A 21,680-nucleotide genomic window follows, 5' to 3' on the forward strand; every position below is an offset into this window, starting at 1 on the left:
TTCTATTTTAAAAAGCCCACTGGAATTTTGATTTGGATTATATTAAATCTAGAAATCAGTTTCAGGAGAATTAACATCATATCAATACTGAGTCTTCTAATCCACAGACATGGTCCTCTCTCCATTTATTTGCTGTCTTCAATTTCTTTCTAAAGTTTTCTGGGTTTTAGTATAGAGTTCTTGCACATCTTTTGCTAAATGTATCACTAAGTATTTCATGTTTTTTGGTGCAATAGTGTAAATTAGTATTTTTAAATACACCTCATTTTCCAATTATGTGTTGCTAATATACAGAAATACAACTGGCTTATGTATGGTACCACTGTATCCTATGGCTTTGGTAAATTAAAGGGTTTAAGGGGAGTTTGTATGCAGATCTTGGGGCACCTCCTTTCTGGGATTTTCCACTTCCATATCCAGCCACTCCGGTAGCCCCAACCTCTGATGTCTTAACTCCTCAGTCCAAAATTGCTGCTTTCTGCCTGAATTCTGTACGCCATGCCAGGACACGAGCACGCCCGTGAAGGAAAAGCTGGGTAAGCGTGGCTCTCACTCAGTGTAGTTTCTGTCTTGCAGGAGATGCAGCCCCTCCTGCCTGTGGTCACTTTCCAATGCCTTCAAAACAATAGTTTTCTAATATTTTCAGAGTTGCAGAGTTGGTAATTAGTATTGGCAGCAGTGTTAAGTCTGATACAAACGGCTCCACCATTACTAGAAGCTAGAGTTATGCAGCCAAGTTTAACTTCAAACATTTCATAGAGTTCACATTTGCTCAATCTTATTGGCTAATAGTCTATCATCAACTGTAAAGATATCTCAATTTTCTTACTCAAAAAATAATAACCTGTATGCTTTTAAGAGGATAGGAGTGTTTTAGCTTGAGGTAAACATCCTCTGAACTCCCTTCTGGCCCAACTGAATAACTCTTGTCCTTTTTGCCCTCCTGATCTCTGGGCCGCAGCTCACAAGACCAGCTCCTCTTCTTTGGAAACTCTCCCACTCTGGTTTCTCTGATACGGAATTCTCTATGCTTCTGGGTGTCCCTTGTCTGTTTTCTTCACTGTTTCTTCAGCCATTCATTTGGTTCTTAGCCCTTACTTTTCTTAACCATACATGATACCCTTTGGGAAAATACCTACTCAAATTGCTTCTATAACAAAAGCATTTTTTATGAAATAGGGGACTTACTGAGTGGGAACCTCACCCAGACTGAAGGTCCTTCAGAGTACACTGACCACAAGAGGGCAACTGAATTCTAGAAGCTTGAAGTATCCTCAGATTAGGAGAAACTTTGCTACGGTGCATCCTTTCCCAGAGATGATTTAACACATGAAATACAGCATTTGAAGATGAAATTGTAAAGAAAGACTATTTCCTTTTAACTTAGTAAAACCAAAATCAGAATATAGTGTTTTCCCCCCTTATTTAAAAACAAAATAACCAATGAGAAAGTATTTCCATTCCAGGTACAATAATTTGCTCCTACCTGTTGTTGAAATTAGTACAGTAAGTAAGGTTTCTACAGCCCAACTGGCAAGGTTCCCGAACATCTGCTAAACAGGTCAGCATGGACACTTCCACTGGATTATATTCACAGAAGTGATCAAACTCTTGCCAACTCTGTGTATTGCCCCAGCTCATGCTGTAAAGTTTAGTGCATAGTTCCCTGAAACAAAGCACAAATGCAAAAACATAAAGATAAGCCAAAGGAATACATATTTGATTTGCATAAAATTCAAACACTATAAACTTTACTTTGGAATATAAGTGGGAAAAAAAGTACAGAAACAAAAGACTAAGATCTCCTAGAATTTAGGGTCAGCAAAAGCCATCTTTTCAGTGAAAGAGTTAGCCTCCTTTTATCATCTATCTCTTTCCTTTTTGCCACAGTTGCTAGAAAGCTAGTGCTAAATTCAACGTTTAATTATAGTATCTGTCCATCCTTGTTCTTGGCAAAATTATTGCCTTCCAAATTTCGGATCTCTCTTTTACCTTTAGGTAAAGTAAGTTTAGCATACAGTTTTGTCTCCACAAAGATATATATCACTCCATTTATGTTCCAATCACAGAAGGTAAAACTATGACATGGTCCTCAGACATCATTTTAATAAGCATTACAAATTTAGGGTTCACTAGTTTCTCCCTGAAAAACTATCCCAAAGGCACTTATATACCTGAAGATATATCAAGATGGTCTTCATGCAAAGGCTTATTTATGAATTCTAAAACTTCTAAATACTATTGTAGTTAACACATGACATTCTTATTTTGAGTACTAAATCATTACAAAGCAACTTGACTACGTATATACGAGGTCTGCCCAGAAGGTATCTAGCCACGTAATATGAAAAACAGAGATATTTATTGAAGAAGATACAAGAGGCATTGTACATAGGACAATGACGCCACCTCCGTCGTCTTCAAAGTAGGCATCTTGGGACCTCACACAGTTCTCCCAATCACCATCAGCTGCTCTGTCGTATTTTCCCAAATCTCAACGACGGTCTGAAATCTCCTTCCTTTCAAAGATGATTTTAGTTTTGGGAACAGCCATAAGTCACAGAACACCAAATCTGGGCTGCAGCAGGGCTGAGTCACCCAGGTGATTTGATGTTTCACCAGAAACTCTGCCTGAGACATGATGCATGAGTGGGTGCATTGTTGTGATGAAGCTGCCAATCACCAGGTGCCCATAGCTGTGGCCTTCTGAATCACCCTAATGGTTTCCACAGAGGAATGTTCAAGCTTAACGCAAAATCTGATGCAGATGTGTTGCTCTACTCCCTCAGTCATTTTGAAGTGATGGCCACACAGTACACATGCTCACTCAACGGAGTCTACAGGCCCCACGGACTAGTACAGTGAAGTCATCATTGTTCATGCATGCGCATTCCAGTCTGCTCTCCTTGGCTGCCAGGTTACATCGATGTCGTGCAAACTATTGTCATTATATTAACAATGGCTGGACCTCTTCCAGACAGACCTTGTATAAGTAAAATAACATCCGTAGTATTTTTAAAGTGTTTTTGACACATTATATTGATTAGTTTAATATTTAAAATGTATAAATGTAATAAAAGTCAATACATGTAATATAAAACATGTAGTACAAAACTTTAATACTATCAAAATATGCAAACTCACAAGAAAAAGTCTCCATTCCTGTAACACTGTGATTTTCCTAATTACCCCTATAAGGAGGGTATGTTTACTTTTATGTTTGCTCATTCACTCTATCAGTGTTTACTGAGAGCCTACTTTGTGTGAGGCCCTGTTCAAAGCACTGGATGTGCAGTGGTGAATAAAGAGACAAGCTCTCTGCTCTCAGTGGGGCTTACTCGTCATGGGGATGAGGAAGGTGAGATCAAATTACCTTGATCTAGAAGTCAGTTTTCTCTAGTACTTAACAGTCTCTAGGACCTTAGAGAGATTGTTTAACATCTCACAGTTTTCTATATATAGACAGGAATTACACATTGAGATAGCAATCATCTTACAAAATTCCATGAGGACAAAACGAGATGGAAGTGAAAACATTCAGTAAACAGAAAACCTCTCGCTGCGGTAAGGGAGGGCAAACAGTGTTTCTTACTGAATTTCTCCTGACACAACAGGCCACTCCGGTCTTCAGTGACTTTAGGCCACAAACTCCTCTGTGGATATTCAAAGAATTATTCAGCATCCCTTCCATAAGTAATTTATTAATTCCTATCAGCAACCCAATTTCCTTAACTACAGGACCAACTTAACTTCTCTTTAAGCTCTTCTGTTACCTTTCTTTGGGTATTTTCCACGTTTTTCAGCTCTTTGGTACAGTTTGATGACTATTCTAGATACACTTTTTTGCTAAAGGTCCATCCAATTTTGAAACCACAGGAAAGATGGTTTCACTTCTGTTATGTTGGATTCATCTCAGGATATTCTAGTAATATGTGGTCCCTTTTCACCCAAAATCTCTCTAATAAAGTAAACTTCTATTTCACTTGTGTTCTATTTATGACCTTAGTTACCTCCATTTATTCTTTTTAATTAATTAGTATCCTCACCTGAGGACATGCCCATTGATTTGAGAGAGAGGGGATGGGAGGGAGGAAGAGAGAGGGTGAGAAGCATTGATCCATTGCCTCTGGGGCACTGAACCCACAATCTAGGTACGGGCCCTGACTGGCAATCGAATCTGTGACCATTCGGTTTATGGGATGCCACTCCAACCAACTTAGCCACACCGGCCAGGGTTCTCCTTTTATTCTTGTCTCTAGCTTGTGTTTCCTCCAACCTGTATTTGTACTGTGCATTTTTTAAGTCTATCACCCAAATGAATAGCTACACACTACCACCTAACTTTGAGTATAAGTGTCGACCCAGGCTATTTACTAATATATACAAAAAGCTGGTTAAATTCAAAGTTTCACTATTTAAGAAAGAGAATATCCCTTAGATGTCCTATGAAAACATCCTCTAAACTGTAAGCTTACTTAATATCCTCAAGTACAGAAACCATATTGCATCATTTAAAAATACTTATTGCTCTGCCAATGCTAATCCTCTACACCTCAAAACACAGTGCTTTTAGCACTCAATGTACAAAAAAAAGGTTTTGTATATAGTAGACCCCCTTAAATGCAGGGGATATGTTGTTGCAAGAACACCCCAGTGGACACTGAACCCTGTGATATACTATGTTTTTGCCTATATGTACAAATTGTACCTATGATAAAGTTTAATTTATAAATCTGGCACAGTAAGAGATTAACAATAACTAATAATTATAACATGCTGTAACAATAGTTATGTGAATGTGGTTTCTCTCAGCAAACTAGCATGAATTTATTTCTTCATAATTTCATCGATGAAAGATTTATTCTTTCCATAGTTCTTAGCAACCTCAGCATGATTTTTTTCCTTTCCTTATTAAGTCAAAAACTTCCACCTTTTCACTTAAAGGAAGCACTTTATGGCTTCTCTTTGGCATGTCCGAATTGTCAGCATCACTACTCTTGCTTAATTAAGCACTGCGGCTATTAAGTAAAATAAGGGCTATGTGAACACCAACACTGCAATACCGTGACAGCTGACCTGACAACCTAGGTGGCTACAAAGTGGCTAATGGGCAGGGAGCGCATATAACCTGGAGAGGGTGGACAAAGGCATGATTCACATCCCGAGCAGAGCCAAGCAGGACAGAGTGGATGGTGTGAGATTATCATCATGCTACTCAGAACAGTGTGCAATTTAAATCAGGAATTATTTATTTCTGGAATTTTCCATTTAATATTTTCAGACCATGGCTGATCCAAGGGTAACTGAAACTGTGGAAAGTGAAACTGCAAATAAGGGGGGACTACTGTATACATGATGCTCAATAAATATTTGCTGGATAAAAGAGTAAAAGATTTCATATCTTCTAAACTCAAGTTTACACAATGTAAGAATATAACAGATACTTGCTAGACTTAATTAATTAAAGCGCTATTTTCTACTGGTTTTAGTAAAGGAAAGTGAGATACTGACCTACATGTGGACGTGTTTGCTTTAGAACAGCAGTGCAATTTAGCCCCATCAAGGCCTGTAGAGGGTGGAGGGTGTAGAGTGACTCCAGGGTGAACAGACTGTGAGCTTTCAAGAAAACACTGCCAAAGAGGATCCTGAGGCAAGGGCTGGGTCTTACAACCCTCGATGAGGCCGTCGACAATCTCCATCTCTGTTTTTTTAGACATCAGAATTCTCTTGCAGGCATTTTGACAAGCATGGTCTTCAGCTCTGTCACAGCAATATAAACCTACATTGTCAGGATAGAAGTAGCTTAATTAGCTGGTTTGATGTCATGTACTACTCCGAACAAAAGCACATGGTGGTGTACTGGAAACTTACTCCTCTGAGTCACATGTCAATATCTGCACTATACAAGGCCTACCAAATTCTCGATTACTTTGCAGTACAGTAAATAAAGGTATTTACTAGTTGTGCCTACAGACGAGATATCTATTACTAGAACTCACCACTATCCCCAATCATGGGGTCCCTGGCACCAGTCCTGCATAAATGAAAGGTCATCCTACATCTAAGAAGTCCTTACATGCAAAGTATTTTATATTCCTGGAAAAGGTACTGTAGCTCAAACTGGAATTATTTCATGCTAGAAATGACATCCTAAAAGGGATTACATCTAGACATAATGAGAGAGAGAGATGACTATTTTTAGTAGCAATAACCACAAACACCACATTTCATCACACTCTGGGATATAAAACTTCTTTCTATGTGTCTATGCAAGTTAATTAATCTAAATTGTAATTCCAATAATACAATTGCAAACTCTGGCAAGATTTCAGTTTGGTACCACCTTTAATTTTCTACAAAGAATCAGAAAGTTAAAGAACACTCTCAGCTGTACTACAGAATTCAGAGGGCTTCTTCGAAGTAGTTTTCTCAGGTGTCTTTGACTTTCTAAATAATCTTTTCAGACATGTTTGTACCTTTCTTTTCCAGATTTCCTATGTATTAGCACAAACATTTGATATGGTTGTTCTTCTACCCTTACAAGTCTTTCTGCCTTTTTCCTGCTTCATCACCCTAGCTCCAGCAACACTTCTGTATGGCCTGAGCGTCGGTGAAGACTGAGACACGCAGGGTTGTTTGTGGCAAACGCTTCGGCCTCTGAGTTCCGTCACATAGACACACCGCAGGGTGTCGTGAGCCTCAGAGCTCTGCTTCAGTGATGGGTAAACAGGGCACAAAGCATTGCTCTGAGTTTATAAAAATGCCTTTCAATGCCAGTATAAATCAAAACACTGGCATCTGGCCTACAGATCCTACAAGTTCTTTGTTAGCTGGTTAATTAGTCAGTTCTTTAAACTTTGATAACTTCTATCTAAATGAAAAAAATGGATTATAGTATATACAAACTGACATTTTAAAAAGTATCAGGATCTCTTCTCATGTAGTAACATTGTAATTATAAAAATAATAACTTTACTGGTAAAAATTCAAACATTACAGATACACAGGATATGGCACAAACAGGTATATAACTAAAAATGTATCATACTATATACTTAGTTCTGCAACTTTTTTTTTTGCTTATTGTATCTTTGACTTCTATGTAAACACACTTTCTTTATGTTGGTTTTATAGTGTTGTTATGTAGATACATGATTTATTTAATCACTTTTAATCAATACCCTATTGATGAATATTTGGGTTATTTCTAATTTTTCTCTATTATTTTCTCACCAATTTATAACAAATATCCTTTATATGTGCAGATAAACTTTTGCAAATTTGTAAGTTTTGTTGAAGGACAAATTCTGAAGAATGGAATTGTTAGATTAAAAGGTGTAATTATTTGAAATTCTCATGGTCATAACCCAGCTCCCTGCCTCTCCCAAATATCCACAGTAACAAATTTTACCACCTCAGAAGACAAAGTGCCTGTGTCTTCACCCCCTTCCCAGCTCCGCCTTTCTTGGCATATTTAGCTGTGACAGTGATGTCCAATCTGCGAAATCTAAACACCAAAGGAAGTCTGGTGTGTCCCAAATGCCCCAGACTGCAGATATCTACGAGATTTTACTTCCTTTTCACAAGTTATTTTACCAAAGATTGAAATGAGAAGAATATGTCCCTTTTACTTACTATCTGTCGGGTTCCTCATTGGATAAGACTGGGTATAATTGTTCACACAGTGTATTAATTGTGGACTAATAGAGGCACAATAATTTTCCACTGCTTTGATCTGAGATGGACCAGGAGAAGAGTCTGTTCGAAAAATGGCTTGACAGTACTCGCGGCAGTTTGTGTGATGGCCCGCATAACTGCAACAAACTGAGCCCACTAGGGGAGAAAAGGAGATGACATTGAAATGGAAACAGATATTCGCTAACACTAAATCATCATAATAATGATAGAACAATATGTGTCTTTTTGAATTTGAGAGATAAAACCATGATGTACAGGACAAATATTTAAAATCAGCACTACTGTAGGCATTGCCATGGCCACCAGTATAAAAAAGTCACGACTGGCCAACTTATAGTTTAGTCCAGTGGTTTTCAGCAGGAGCAATACTCATATCATCCCCCTGGGAGAACTGGAATGCATATGGAAATGTCTCCCCAGGCTGGTGTAGCTCACTGGATTGAGTGCGGGCCTGTGGGCCAAAGGGTGGCCGGTTAGATTCCAAGTCAGGGCACATGCCTGGGTTGCGGGCCAGGTCCCTGATAGGGGGTGTGCAAGAGGCAACCACACAGTGGTGCTTCTCTTTCTTTCTCTCCCTCTCTTTCTCCGTTCCTTCCACTCTCTCTAAAAATAAATAAAGAACATTTTTTTTCAAAAAAGGAGTAAAGACTTTGTTAGTTAAAAAAAAAAAAGAAATGTCTCTGCTTCTCATGGTGACTCGGGGACCACTGCTGCCATGTGGCACATGGAGGTCAAGGCTATTAAATGCTCTGCAACATACGGGACAGTTGCACCAGCCAAAACTGTCTCCCAAAATGCCAGTAGTGCTCACACTGAGGACCACTGAAATGGCTTCTTGCCACATTAGGTCTGTGGAGATTTATAAAACAAAGCAAAGCAAAACAAAATAAAAATAAAACCAAAATAAAACCAAACCCCAAATGTCTCACATTATAAAATAGCACCAGTAAAAAGTAAGAGATATCAGGATCATTTCATAAATTTGACAATTATATAACTGCATGCCTTGAAACACAAACCTAAAAGTTCTACAGTGTTTGAACATCTGCAAGAATATGCCTAAGCTGAAACAGTCTTCACCTCACGGCTGGTATGATCTGCTTCAAGTTTGAAAAGTAAAACCCACATTTGATTCCGCATTAATGTTAAAAACTAAAAGGACCATTAAGGTATCTGGGGAGAGCTGGACGAGTGGCTGGGGGCGTGGGGTACAGATGTGGGATTTATAATGGACAAGAGCAAGAGACATTCACATAGAGGCCAAGGGGTCTGTGGGAAGCTGAAGGGAGACAAGGCAGAGGTATGGCAGGAAAAGAGTAAGAGAATGGCAGGTAGAAAATCTCTGATAATTATCAAAAAGTTATGGAGAACTAAAATCAGGTATCTGGTGAATTCCACACACCAGATAAAAAGGAAGGCATTCAGGCAATTTCTAGAAATAATAATAATGATAATGATAAAATCATGTACAAATTAACTAAACTAGGACTGAACTACTGCAGAACAGGCCTCAGTTTCCTGGGCAAGGACACTGTTTCATACCTGTTGTGCCATGAAAGTTTTTGAATTGTTAACTACTGCCAAACGTACTGTGTTTGTAGATGAGTCATTCATTTTCATCACAAAAAAGCAATTATTAATGGCTACACTTATCACTGTCAACGTCAGTGAGGATAAAGTGGGGGTTTATGAGGAATGCTGAGGACAAGAGACAACTGGAAGCTTATCTTCTGATTCCCCGTTATGCTGGCTCCTCACTAGTGTGGGAGAACATAAGATCATGTGCCAGAGATTATCTGGGAAATCTCGAACTAAGCCCTGATAAGAAAGGGCGGAAGCTAAAGTATAGATAACCAGTATTTCTTATCATACTTTGATATAGGTTAGCCACTGCCAAGCTAACCTAACCAACTCTCTATTCCTCAGATGTGTTGCCTATCTCTCACTCTGAATGCCCTTCCTCCAATCTCCACTCTCAATGACTTGTCCATCCCTCAAGGACCAGCTCAGTCACCAACTCCATGAAGTCACCTCTCAGCCCATTGGATGTGATCACTCCTTCTTCTGAAGTCCCACAGCACTTAACTCAGTGACACCATGTCCCAGAGTTTTTGTGTACAGGGTGTGTTCCCTATTGATATGTGTTTGCCCTGCACAGAGCAAGTAGTCAATGAACATCTGCTGAATGAACTGAGCCCTTGGCAAGAGCAACATTGTATCACATGGGAGTGCTTAACTTCTGAAAGTGAACCTATTTACTCAGGTGAGACATGATCTTCCTCTAACATATCTAGCACTGGTATCTGCTTTGTAAATCTGCAATTAGGACATGGGCATGAATGGCCTGACTACTCCAGAGGAAAGTGCCTATCAGAAGAATTCTGCTAGGCACATTCCTTCCGATGGTTTACTCACAGCCTAAATTGTCATGCCAGGGTCTTGGCAATATTTATAACAGCTAAATCGTATTCTATAAACTGTATTTAGCTCTTTGAACTATTTGTATAACCATCAATAATATACTTACTTTCATTTCTGCTAATGCAATTGAAAAGAGCATTCTGTAAATTAAAAACAAACAAACAAATTAACCACCATATTGAATTTCTAATTTTACTCTACTTTATGGTTATATGGAAATCAGGATATCAAACCATTGAATTCTTCTTTAAGTCCTATGAGCTTCTTGCAGATAGTGGCTTAATCCTTTCATCTCTGTACCCTAAGAACAGTGCCTGATACAAATTAAGTCTATCAGTTCGGGGTGTATAAGTTCAACGAATGTTGAGTAAATAAATGAATGACAGATGCAAAGGCACCTGACACAGAGACTCTGCCCCCAGGAACTCAAGAGTGTAGTAGTGCGCTGGGATCAGCTAGCTTTCAAGGAGGTTATTGTGGGGGAGGCTGATTTGCAGTATTTGCAGATATTCATGGCATTAATACCTCCCTCATGGCTGCTTTCAAGTTAAAAGCTGGCTTGCAAAATTCCTGAATATTTAGCGATCAGTTCTCCCTAGCTGGTGGGAGGCCAGTTCCAGCATATTACTGAATTGGGGTGAAATAGGGTGGATTCAGGGAGAGGGACTTCCATGTAGAACAAACAGGTGGTACAATCACAATTAACAAACCTCTTCAATAGCTCTCCTATTGGATAAAGTTCATGTTCCTCAGTCTGGTATACCAAGCTTTTCTCTATCTTGCCTCTGACTCTTCCCTCCCTTTCGCAATTTATGATTTCCAAGATTGGCCATGCATTTTATTTAAGGGAGTGACGTAGTTGGTCTTTCAGGAGACCACTGTAGGAGTGGACATAGTAGATGAGAGGAGAAATTAGAGATAGGAAAGCTAGTTGGGCAGCAGTTGTAGTTGTCCAGAAAAGTGGCATAAAGGCCTGCGCTAAGACAGTAACTGAGGATCTGCAAAGGACGCTGATTTAAGACATATTTTAAAGGCAGATCTTTAGGGCTTGATAGCCAATTATTGGTGGGAAATGGTGAGAAAGACTTCTTAGGGTTTTTTTAGTTTATATGCTTGGGAGGACTGTATTGGAACAACTAAGCAAGACATGTAAGAAGAATGTTTTTGTTTTGGTGTGTGTGTGTGGTGTTATGTAGCAGAAGGGTAGAGGGAAGGGGAGGTAGAGATGGTAGGTAGGGTACCAATCAGTCTGGGTGATTTGAAATGCCAACTGAACATCAAAAGTGCACACATCCAGGAGGGATTCAGGAGTACATAAAAGAAACAATCGAAGACGATTCTGGAGCTGTCATCACGTAAGGGCAATGAAGCTATGGGAGCAGATCTGATCTCATTCAGGTGACTTCTCAAGAGGAATGGACTGGAGAGGAAATACACTAGCACTGGGAGCCTAAATAGGAGTTATTCTCTTCCCCAAACTCTAATACAAGATATGACTAAACAAAACAATGTAGAAGTGGAATATAATCAAGGTTATATACTATCTTAAGCCAGTACTGCAGGACCTAATAGGTTTCGCTCTTTTTGGAGCTCATCAGCTGCAGGTAACGGCTCAACTTGACTCTCATACTTTGGGTTGGCCAAAAAGTTTGTTTTTTCCCCTGCATAAGATGGCTCTAGTAGTGCTTAGTTGTCTTTAACTTCATTTGAAACAATTTTGTTAGATTACATTGTGACAGCTGTCACATCAGCATGCATTTAACTTATCAAAATTAGTAAATTTTGTGGAGCCATTTAATTATTGAAGATGGAAGAAAATAAGTGACATTTTTGGCATGTTATGCTTTATTATTTCAAGAAAGGTAAAAACGCAACTGAAACACAAAAACAGATTTGTGCAGTGTGTGGAGAAGGTGCTGTGATTGACTGACCATGTCAAAAGTTGTCTGCAAAGTTTTGTGCTGGAGGTTTCTCGCTGGATGATGCTCCACGGTTGGGAAGACCAGTTGAAGTTGATAGTGATTAAATAGAGACGTTAATTGAGAACAATCAACATCATACCACGTGGGAGCTGACATACTCAAAATATCCAAATCAATAGAGATATTGGTGAAAATGAAAACTGTGTCTTTTATCTTACGGAAAAAAGCACACCAACTTTTCAGCCAACCCAATAGTGTATCTATATAGCATTTTACCAAGCCTCCCACTCAGTCTTCTATTTACTGTATCATGACAATTTTGGGAGTTTTCCTTAGCATTAACTAAAAGAATCTTTACATTTAGGCCCTTGAAGGCTTTGCTGGGGCTTTGCACAATCCTTTTTGCTAAAACCCCAACAGCTGACTGTGTCCTCTATTCTCAGAACCACCACAGCACGGCCCCAATCACACTGAGGCGCAGGAGGCCTCCAGCTATCCAGAGAATCCTGCTGGTGCTGACATGCCCTCATCCTATCTCTAAATGGGGCTCTTTCTTCATCTCTTTTTCTGTATGCTTTTTGTAGTAAATCTAGAATCAAGGTTAACTGAGAGAAAAATGTAACAAAATAAAATTAATACACAGAAATCTTTAAAGCAACATATTTAATTTGACATTTCCTGAGAATACACTGTACAGCCCGTGTAGACATACACAAATATGCGTCAAACACAGGCATCCGGGGGAGGTCGAAGTGTATGGCAGGCTACCATGTGTGTCACGGGGGTAGAGGAGGACTATCTGTACACAGTCACCTTCACATGCATAAAATACCTCTGGTAACGTAAGGAACTGAGTGGCTACAGTACAAGAGGTGAAAGAGAGACTTTCAGTGTGTGCCATTTTGGATTTTGAGCCATGTGAATATTCAGAAAACAAAATGTAACGCACACCCGCACTCTTCTCTTACGCATTTAGCTGCACGTTGACAGGATGACGCTGACAGAACTGAGCTTAAAACTCACGAGGCCCACCACCACCTTTGCTTCTGCGCCTCAGAGCCTCTTTTTACCTTCCTGAGTCTTAATTTTATCATAGTATTCTCACAGACCAGATCCCCAGTACAGAACATTATTTCTGTATTGTTTAGCGACTGTTTAGTTTAAAACTTAAATGCCTTAAGATTAAAAGGAGTCCTCACAAAAATATCTCCTACTGCCTTTCCTTCATAGTTTCTCATCTTCCTTATGGAAATAACATCAAATAACTAGACTGAAGACAGCTAGGAAGGAAGGAGAGAAATGAAAATGACATTATCTGAAAAGAATATAAAGGAGCATAAAGAATCAGTAAGAGAAGGAAGAAACAAGTAAAAATGTAAGTCTGATGACAAATTTGCAGCATTCTACTTCAGCGGCCATGCAGCAAATGGAAAGGTGTTTGTATTTATGGACGTTATGTTAAGAGAATGGCAGGTAAGGTCTGACATAAAGGTAAGAAGAAATGGATATATCAACCCCAAACTAAAATTTGTCTCATCAGCCATTGCCAGGTCCCTGGAAGTTCACCAGCCTCAGAGCACCTTGATGTTTATTATGCCGTTCAAGGAAGAAAATAACTATCAACAGACAATTAAAAGAAAACCTAACTCACAGAAAACATGAGTTAGTTCTTGCTTTACTTCTAATCAGCCCATGGGTTACCTGTATACTGATGGTTTACAGCTGGCAGCTGGCATTTGCTCTGATTGTTGGTGCCTGTGGCATTTCAGTAGTTAAATATTCTAAGTATCAACCCTGCTTCTAGCGTCACACATTCACGAACCCAAGTGGCCTGACCAGTACTTCTAGGTGGGCCAAGGACCTAGCCTATGAAAATACACGGAGAACCTGGAAATGAACATGCTCATAACACTTAAACATGTCCGTGTCGCAGTCAAGCCACTGGTTAATTTTGGTGGCTCCAACAAACAGGTGTGATGCTGAAAGAATCGGTACTTAAGAATCGTAAATACTGCAGGAAGTATTCTTTCTTAAGTGTTGGTCAGAATAAGAGAACTGTAGAGTTGGGAGATCATTAGTCAAATCTCCTGTCCACTGTAGAAACCGTCTCCACAACAGGCGATCCAGAAAGCCTGTGCTCGAACATTTCTGGGGATAGGAAGTTCTCTTTTCTTGGAACATCTCATTCCATTCTAAACACAGGTACGGTCCTCTCCTACTGAAACGCCAGACAAGTATTCGGCTCCTTCTCTTCTAGTTTTCTAAAGAAGTGATTTTCAAAACCCAGGTCTCTACTTTTTTCTTACACAGAGTTTTCTTTCACTCTCAAAAATCAAGGGTTACTTCACAGTTGACTTTGGGCATGGTATCTTCTCCTCTTTTTTAGTCCTGTATTCCTAATTACCTCTAAGATACAGGTCTTTACATTTAAAAAGACCTAACACCCAATATACTTCAATTTCTTTAAACAACCTTCCCAAAGTATATGCTATTGCTGTTGTGTATTTTCTCTTTAAAAAAAAAGTCAGGGTGTGCTCTCCCTCCTGGGAATCCCCCTGCCTTTCTTCCCCCACAGGCGCGCATCTCCTAAACTCTAAGGGCCCCCACCAGACTTGCAACCAGGGGAGCATGCGTGGGCAGCAGCAGCTCATTCCAGGCTAATGCCCTGAACCTGTCTCCAAGGCCCCCATTTTGTCTGACTTTCAGTAAGCCAATAATAGCAGCCCTGCCTGGGCTCATTTCTTTTCTATAACATTTCTAGAGAGCCAAAGCAGCCTTACCTAGGCTCTCTCCTGGTGCTGCTTCTATCCTAAGTTCTTCCTTATTTCACTGTTCCCAGCTTTAATGAATGTACTCTCAAAATAAAAACATTTAAAAACCTCAAAAATGAATTATTGTTTTGAACAATCTGAGTGTGTTGTGACTTACCCACTTTGTATTGTCATCACTCTCTTTTTCTTTTGCATTTCCAATAATTACAGCTATTTTAGAACTTCTTTGAGAGGACTTCTGCAAAGGGTCTAATAATAGCAATTCTCTCTTTTTGTTGTCTGGAAATACCTTAACGGCCCTCTTTCTTCAATTTTTTTTTTTTTTGCTGGACATGGAATTCTACACTAATAATTATTTTCTCTCAGAACAGTTTAGGTGTATCATTCTACTGACCCTGGTTTCCTTTGTTGCTATCGAGAAATCAACTGTTAGTCTCCTTTAAAGGCGATCCCCTTTTTTTTCTGACTGCTTTTAAGAACTTTGGCAGCTCTGGCCGGGTAGCTCAGTCGGTCAGAGCATCATCCCGATATGCCAAAGTTGCAGGTTTCATCCCTGGTCAGGGCACATACAAGAAACAACTAATGAACGTATAAATAAGTAGAACAACAAATCGATGTTTCTCTCTCTTTCTCCCTAAAATCAGTAATTGGCTATGAGGTGTGTCTATAATATATGAATTTTCAAAAACCTGCTAGGGGATTTGTTGGGCTGCTTTAAACATTGAATCTGTTCTGTAATCTTTCTTCTAGTATTCCAATTTCTATCCTCCAGTTCCCTTAAACTTTCTTTCAGTCTGTTCCTTTGTGCTCCGATTCCATATAATTTCTTCAGTTCTATCTCCCAATTCACTAATAATAGCTTGATTGGAAAAAAAAAAAAAACCCCAACAAATTCTTAAATTGCATTAAAAAAACTATTTTTAAATTTTTAAAAAGATTTTATTTATTTATTTTTAGAGAATGGAAGGGAGGGAGAAAGAGATGGAGAGAAACATCAACATGTGGTTGCTTCTTGCATGCCCCCAAATGTGGGACCTGGCCTGCAACCCAGGCATGTGCCCTGACTGGGAATCAAACCGGTGACCTTTTGGTTCACAGGTTGGCACTCAATCCACTGAGCCACACCAGCCAGGGCTAAAAATTTTTAACCTTAAGCCCTGGCTGGGTAGCTCAGTTGGTGAGAGCATCATCCCCATATGCCAAGGTTGTGGGTTCGATTCCCAGTCAGGGTACATAGACCAAGAACCAAGGAATGTGTAAATGAGTGGAACAAAAAAAACTGATGTTTCTCTCTGTCTAAAAAAATTGTTTTTTAAATAAAATAAATGAAAAGTAAAAGTTTATGATTCTAAATACAGAAATATTTTTGCCACTTGAGTAACTTTTTTCTTTCTTAACAATGACACTATTACAATAAAAATAGAAAATCAAAATAATTTAATTTTATTCATGTAACTATATTTCTTAGGAAATCCCCTCAAAAGGGTTTCTGCATCAGCTTACCAGTAAAGATAAACATTAGCTCCTTTGAATATAATCACTCACTCTCTGAATCTCTAATCAAACTACACGAAACCCTCCTTCAGAGTTACTGCTAACCCCTAAAATTGTAGGCCCAAAGGAATAGTTTACACATCTGGAAGATCACCCCAGGACCTTCCTAGTGTTAAGAAAGATATTAAAAGCCCAGTTTTATAAATTATTCTGATGTCGATAAACAACCAATCCAGTTAAAACAGGCACTACACCAAACTTACCCAATTCACTTACGACAAATAGCATTATCTCTAGACTAAACTTCAACAATCGTGACAGTGACTTTAATCTGGGGTTTATAATGTAGAACGCTCTTTCTCTACTAAGTGTTCTTGCCTCTCTTTTTATTTATAGATAAAATAAAAGAAATCGAACTGAGTTCTTGAACGATCTTGAATAATTTGTAGGTTCAACTTCTTATATGTATACAAGAACCCTCCTGGTATATAGGTTTTTGGAAAATAGTTTCTTAATTCTAAGCCAAGTAAAAGGATAGACTCAGAAAAGTAAACTACTCTTAGTATTTCTCTCATAGGACAGTGTTTATCTCTCTTACCTTTCCTGTCCCGTCCTTCATCAACACATACTGGCAGCCTTCCTAGGGCAATGCAGAAATCCAGACAAGAGAAGGAAGCACACTAAAATAATGGAGGACAGGCTACAGGAGATGGACAGTGTCAGACATCATGTGGGAGAAAAGAAGGGATTATCACAGTTAGCCACTTTGTTCATGAGAAACTAAAACTAGTTATTTCACAGGTAGAGAAATAAGGGGAAAAAAGCTCTTTTACTTCTTTGTAGTAAGGCTCCTTTCAATAAGAACAGAGGAGAGGTGCAGTTAATTTGGAAATTTGTCTTCAGATGAACATATATAAGTTAGCAAATAGTATAAAGAGACAAAAGATAAATAAGGTTCTCCAATTTAAAAACATTAATCAAGAGATATAATTACAAGCTTTGAGAAAAGAAAAAATGTATCAGGACTATAATCTATAGGAGTAAAGAAAGTTGTTCTATCTTTCTTCTCCAAGAGAACACAGACTATTAAAAGCAACATGAATGCCAATGTTTATATATAAAAATGATGAATAAAGCATATGCATGTAAGTATCCTTAATTAAATGGTCTTACACTATGAGAAACAGTATTACTGTCACATTTAACCATGGAGTTCTAGAAAGAGAACAAAGTAGTCCCAATAAGGAAGCTTTTCCCACCAGGGGCAATCTTCTATACATATTTGCATATGAAACACCTCGTTACCCCTGACCTAATAACTTCCCCATCTAGATACCACAGTGCTTAAAATACCACCACTGGGAGACAAGAGTCCTTCAGATTTAATGCAGCCTGTGTAAGTTAGTACTTTTCCCCCTCCAAATGCCAGATCCTAGAAAAATTTAAAGCTATTCACACTAGCAATATGGCTTTGTTTCTTTGATTAAAGGTGGTTTATAAAAATGGATACCTAGATGGGTTAAGGGGTAGGAAAAGGGAAAAAAGAGAATATGGAACCTAAGAAAAACTATTTTACAACTTTGGATACAACCAGTTGCTTTGTTATGAAAACATTATTGGTTAAATCCTCTGTATATGTGATTTAGGCATTTCTTTAAAATTAATGCTTAATTTCAACAAAAGTCAATTAAAGTCATAATATTTCTAAATAAGGTAAATGACATTTTTGTCAAGGCTATATTTTCTGTAAAATAAAAGTCAATTTATGTAAGAATATATTTATTTTAAAATTTAAGTGATTCTATCAATTCTGATAACATCTGAATATACAAATTTGTTAAATACATACCTCATATTCTTTTCTGCAAACTTTGGAAATATCATTTTTTGATGATGCCTAAAAGAGAACAAATTTCTTCATTAATTTTATTATATGTTCTATTCAGCACAGAATAAGAACAGAAAAACCTTATGCTCAAATAGTTTAAAGTTCCTCATATACAACAAACACAGTTCATGCAATTTCTTTAAAACAAACATCAGCCCCAGAACTTAACCGATATGTGAGAACTTCATTCTAACTTTTTATGGCTTTAATCTCACATAATAATAACACAGTCCTTTTGTTATTTCAGAAACTAGGTAACTTTGAAGGAAATGGATTTTTTTTTAGCCGAATTCCACCCTGCAGCAAATTTTCTTGTGAAGCTCTGCCAAGATATTTATATTTTGCTTTTTCTTTAACTCTTTATATTTTAAGTTCTCATATTAACTTTTCCTCAGAAAAAATCCATATATAACAAAGAGGACCAACTAAAGAGGAAAGGCTATGTCTGGCAATTAGCAAAAGTTGTTTTTGTTAACTAGTTAATGGAGATATTCTCTTAACAAGTTAATGGAGATACTCTCTCTTCTATAGATGAAGACACTGATCCTCAGAGAAATAGCAAGTTTTTTACCACATTTAAGCATGCACTTTCTATATAAAACAAGCCAAAACAAATCTGCTGAAGGGTAGTTATTCTTCCACGTGATATCAGCCTCTATTTAGAGATATAGTTTTAGGGCCATGGGCTCTGGTCTCCTGTTCTATCACTTAAGCTAATGTAATTTTGAATAGGTCAGCTGATGAGGATGGGAAGAGCATGAAGCAGAATGAACAGGCAACTGTTTTATGTCCCACCAGATCCATTATGTTTCCAATCCTCTGCAACTCAGCCTCATCTCAATGCCTGGAGGAGAGCAGCAGAGAGCTAGGTTGTGTACTACCCAAAGAGTGTTGCAGTGGTATGTATGAAAGTGAAGGGGACACCATGTCTCACATACTCCTGTCCAGAGGCCAGTCACTAGAAGAGGAAAACGAGAGAAGGCTTTCCAGCTGTGGTTTTAGGTCCACCTGAACTTCCCAGTTAAGTCTACTTCTACCACCTGGCATATGAGGAATCAATCAGACCAATTTTCTGACAACAATGAGGGACCACTATGAAAATATGCACAATGAGGAAGAACTCAGGGGCCTAACCTGAGTTGGACCAGAGATATATCAACTCAAAAAGAAGTCATAATTCACTGTGAGAGTCACGCTCACCTTAGGAGCAGAGAAGGGGTATAAGAACATGCTCGGGGGAAACCCAGGACAAAAGACCTAAGAGAAGATGAAAGCAAAATAGGCCAATGGTATCAACTGCTCTCCTCCAGGTATACCCCAAATTCACACGGCCATTTGGAGTCATTCAGCATTGACTAAGGATGACCTCAGGCAAAGTACAAAAGGCCTCAATCCCTATATTTTGTCTTGAATTTTTAAAAAATCTTTTCAATTACAGTTGACATACAATATTATATTAGTTTCAGGTATATAACATAGTGATAAGACACTTATATAACTTATGAATATTCTTTCTTTGTGTGGCAGAGAGAAGTTGAGAAAGAGTACGAGAGGGCTTATGGTCTTACATGCAGCAGCCATAACTGAAAAAACAGCAAGTCTAAAAGGAAGGGGTCTGTGCAAGAAATGCTAAATTTGCAGATTTTGTGGATTACCTCTCCAAAGATGTAAGGTTGGCAAGGATCAAGAAATATGCACAACTGAAGCCCAGACTGCAATCCATGCTTTTTAAGAGCATGATTGTCCAGTATTACCTGCTTGCATGCCTGTCGACACTCCAAGGTAATAGCCAGTTCACAGCAGCCTAAGCCAACCCAGCCATCAGATTTCTTAAACACACCTTAAAAACAAAATGTTCAAATGTTTTGGTCATAAGTAGCAACAAACACAAAGAACATGCCCAACTGGTTCATGGACACCACAAAAATATCAAAGTAGGTGTCTTCAGGAAAACGAGCTCAGACAAAAGAACCTCAAAATGATTAACCCCTCCCCTCACCCTTACTCCTGATGCTATCAGTCTTCACAGAGTCCCTCATAGCATATGAGCGGGGACCCAAAAAACCCTAGAATTATCTTCTGAAGGGCGGGCCCCTTGTAGTATGGGCTTCCCCCGCTAGGTGAGTGTTCTAGTATCAGTGTACCAGCTGGCATTGTTGTGAGAGGTTGTGCTTGGCTTCAGTGAATTGTTTTTGAAGATCTTTCAATGCATTTGCCTACTTCATGATGGATGATTTACGAGCACACCTGCCCACACCACGTTGAGTGTTCCAGTAGCTTCTGACCAAAAATAGTATGACCCCTGTGCTCCATGCTCCCTATTCACCCAATCTCACCCGAGCGTCTTTTTTTTTTGTTTCCCCAGATGAAAAAAGTCCTCAAAGGGAAATGTTTTGCTGAGGTGGAAGAGGTGAAACAAAAAACAGCAAAAGCCCTGAAAGTCATCAAAATCGATATTCAAAAACCGTTTTGCAAAGTGGAAAAAACATCTTGATAGGTGTTCTGCATCAAATGGAGAGTACATTGAAGGAGTCTGAAGTGTAAACACATAAGAATACACAACTTTTTATAAATAAATTCCATTTTTTGGGGGGGTCGTCCCTCACCATCTCGTAATAATCAGGTCCTTTGTTTTGTTCTCTTACCTCCCTGCCCCCTTAAACCCCCTCATTCTCACTCTTGGGTAGGTAGCCTCTGTAAAGGACATGCAGGTCCAGGACAGCAAGGAGAGGCCTTCCTCATCTTTAGACTGTGAAGCAGAGGCAAACATTCCAACTTAACAAACAAACAAAAAAGGGCACAAATAGTATTGAATTTAAATATATTAAATACATACAGTAGAATAAAATCCATGATACCATCTAAAAACTAAAAATAATATACAGAGAGAAATATCTCCTGTGAGCCAGGACAGGAGGTTTTGATGGTTTACTTCATCACAGGGCAAAATGACTCTTCTAGGTTCAGTTTATGTACAGCAGCTGTTTCTCCAACCAAATCACTGTGCTACCAAGAGGTATCATAGTATCGCTTTTTTTTTTTGTTTTGTTTTGTTTTTGTTTTGTTTTTTTTTTTAATTTGGATATTTTATATTTATTAATTTTTTTTTGAATTCTTTTTTTTTAAAATATATTTATTGATTATGCTATTACAGTTGTCCCATTTCCCCCCCCACTCCACTCCATCCTGCCCACCCCCCTCCCTCCCACATTCCCCCCCCATAGTTCATGTCCATGGGTCATACTTATAAGTTCTTTGGCTTCTACATTTCCTACACTATTTTTACCCTCCCCCTGTCTATTTTCCACCTATCATCTATGCTACTTATTCTCTGTACCTTTACCCCCCTCTCCCCCTCCCACTCCCTTATTGACAACCCTCATGTTCTAGTTGTTTGCCTAGTTTGCTCTCGTTTTTGTTTTATGTGTGGTCGTTAATAACTGTGAGTTTGGTGTCATTTTTACTGTTCCTATTTTTGATCTTTTT

General features: G+C 38.7%; 1 protein-coding gene across 1 annotated transcript in view; it reads right to left on the reverse strand.

The window, feature by feature from the left end:
• RECK (reversion inducing cysteine rich protein with kazal motifs) overlaps window positions 1-21,680 on the reverse strand; it is a 62,372-nt gene that overhangs the window by 21,776 nt on the left and 18,916 nt on the right. The window contains exons 5-10 of the mRNA XM_024560045.4: window positions 19,949-20,034; window positions 18,156-18,203; window positions 10,226-10,259; window positions 7,636-7,833; window positions 5,512-5,779; window positions 1,487-1,666 (exon numbers count right to left, since the gene is read on the reverse strand). Coding sequence (XP_024415813.2) covers window positions 1,487-1,666; window positions 5,512-5,779; window positions 7,636-7,833; window positions 10,226-10,259; window positions 18,156-18,203; window positions 19,949-20,034 — 814 coding nt within the window. The remainder of the gene's footprint in view (window positions 1-1,486; window positions 1,667-5,511; window positions 5,780-7,635; window positions 7,834-10,225; window positions 10,260-18,155; window positions 18,204-19,948; window positions 20,035-21,680) is intronic.

Source organism: Desmodus rotundus, chromosome 1, assembly GCF_022682495.2.
Source record: "Desmodus rotundus isolate HL8 chromosome 1, HLdesRot8A.1, whole genome shotgun sequence".
NCBI classification, from domain to species: domain Eukaryota; kingdom Metazoa; phylum Chordata; class Mammalia; order Chiroptera; family Phyllostomidae; genus Desmodus; species Desmodus rotundus.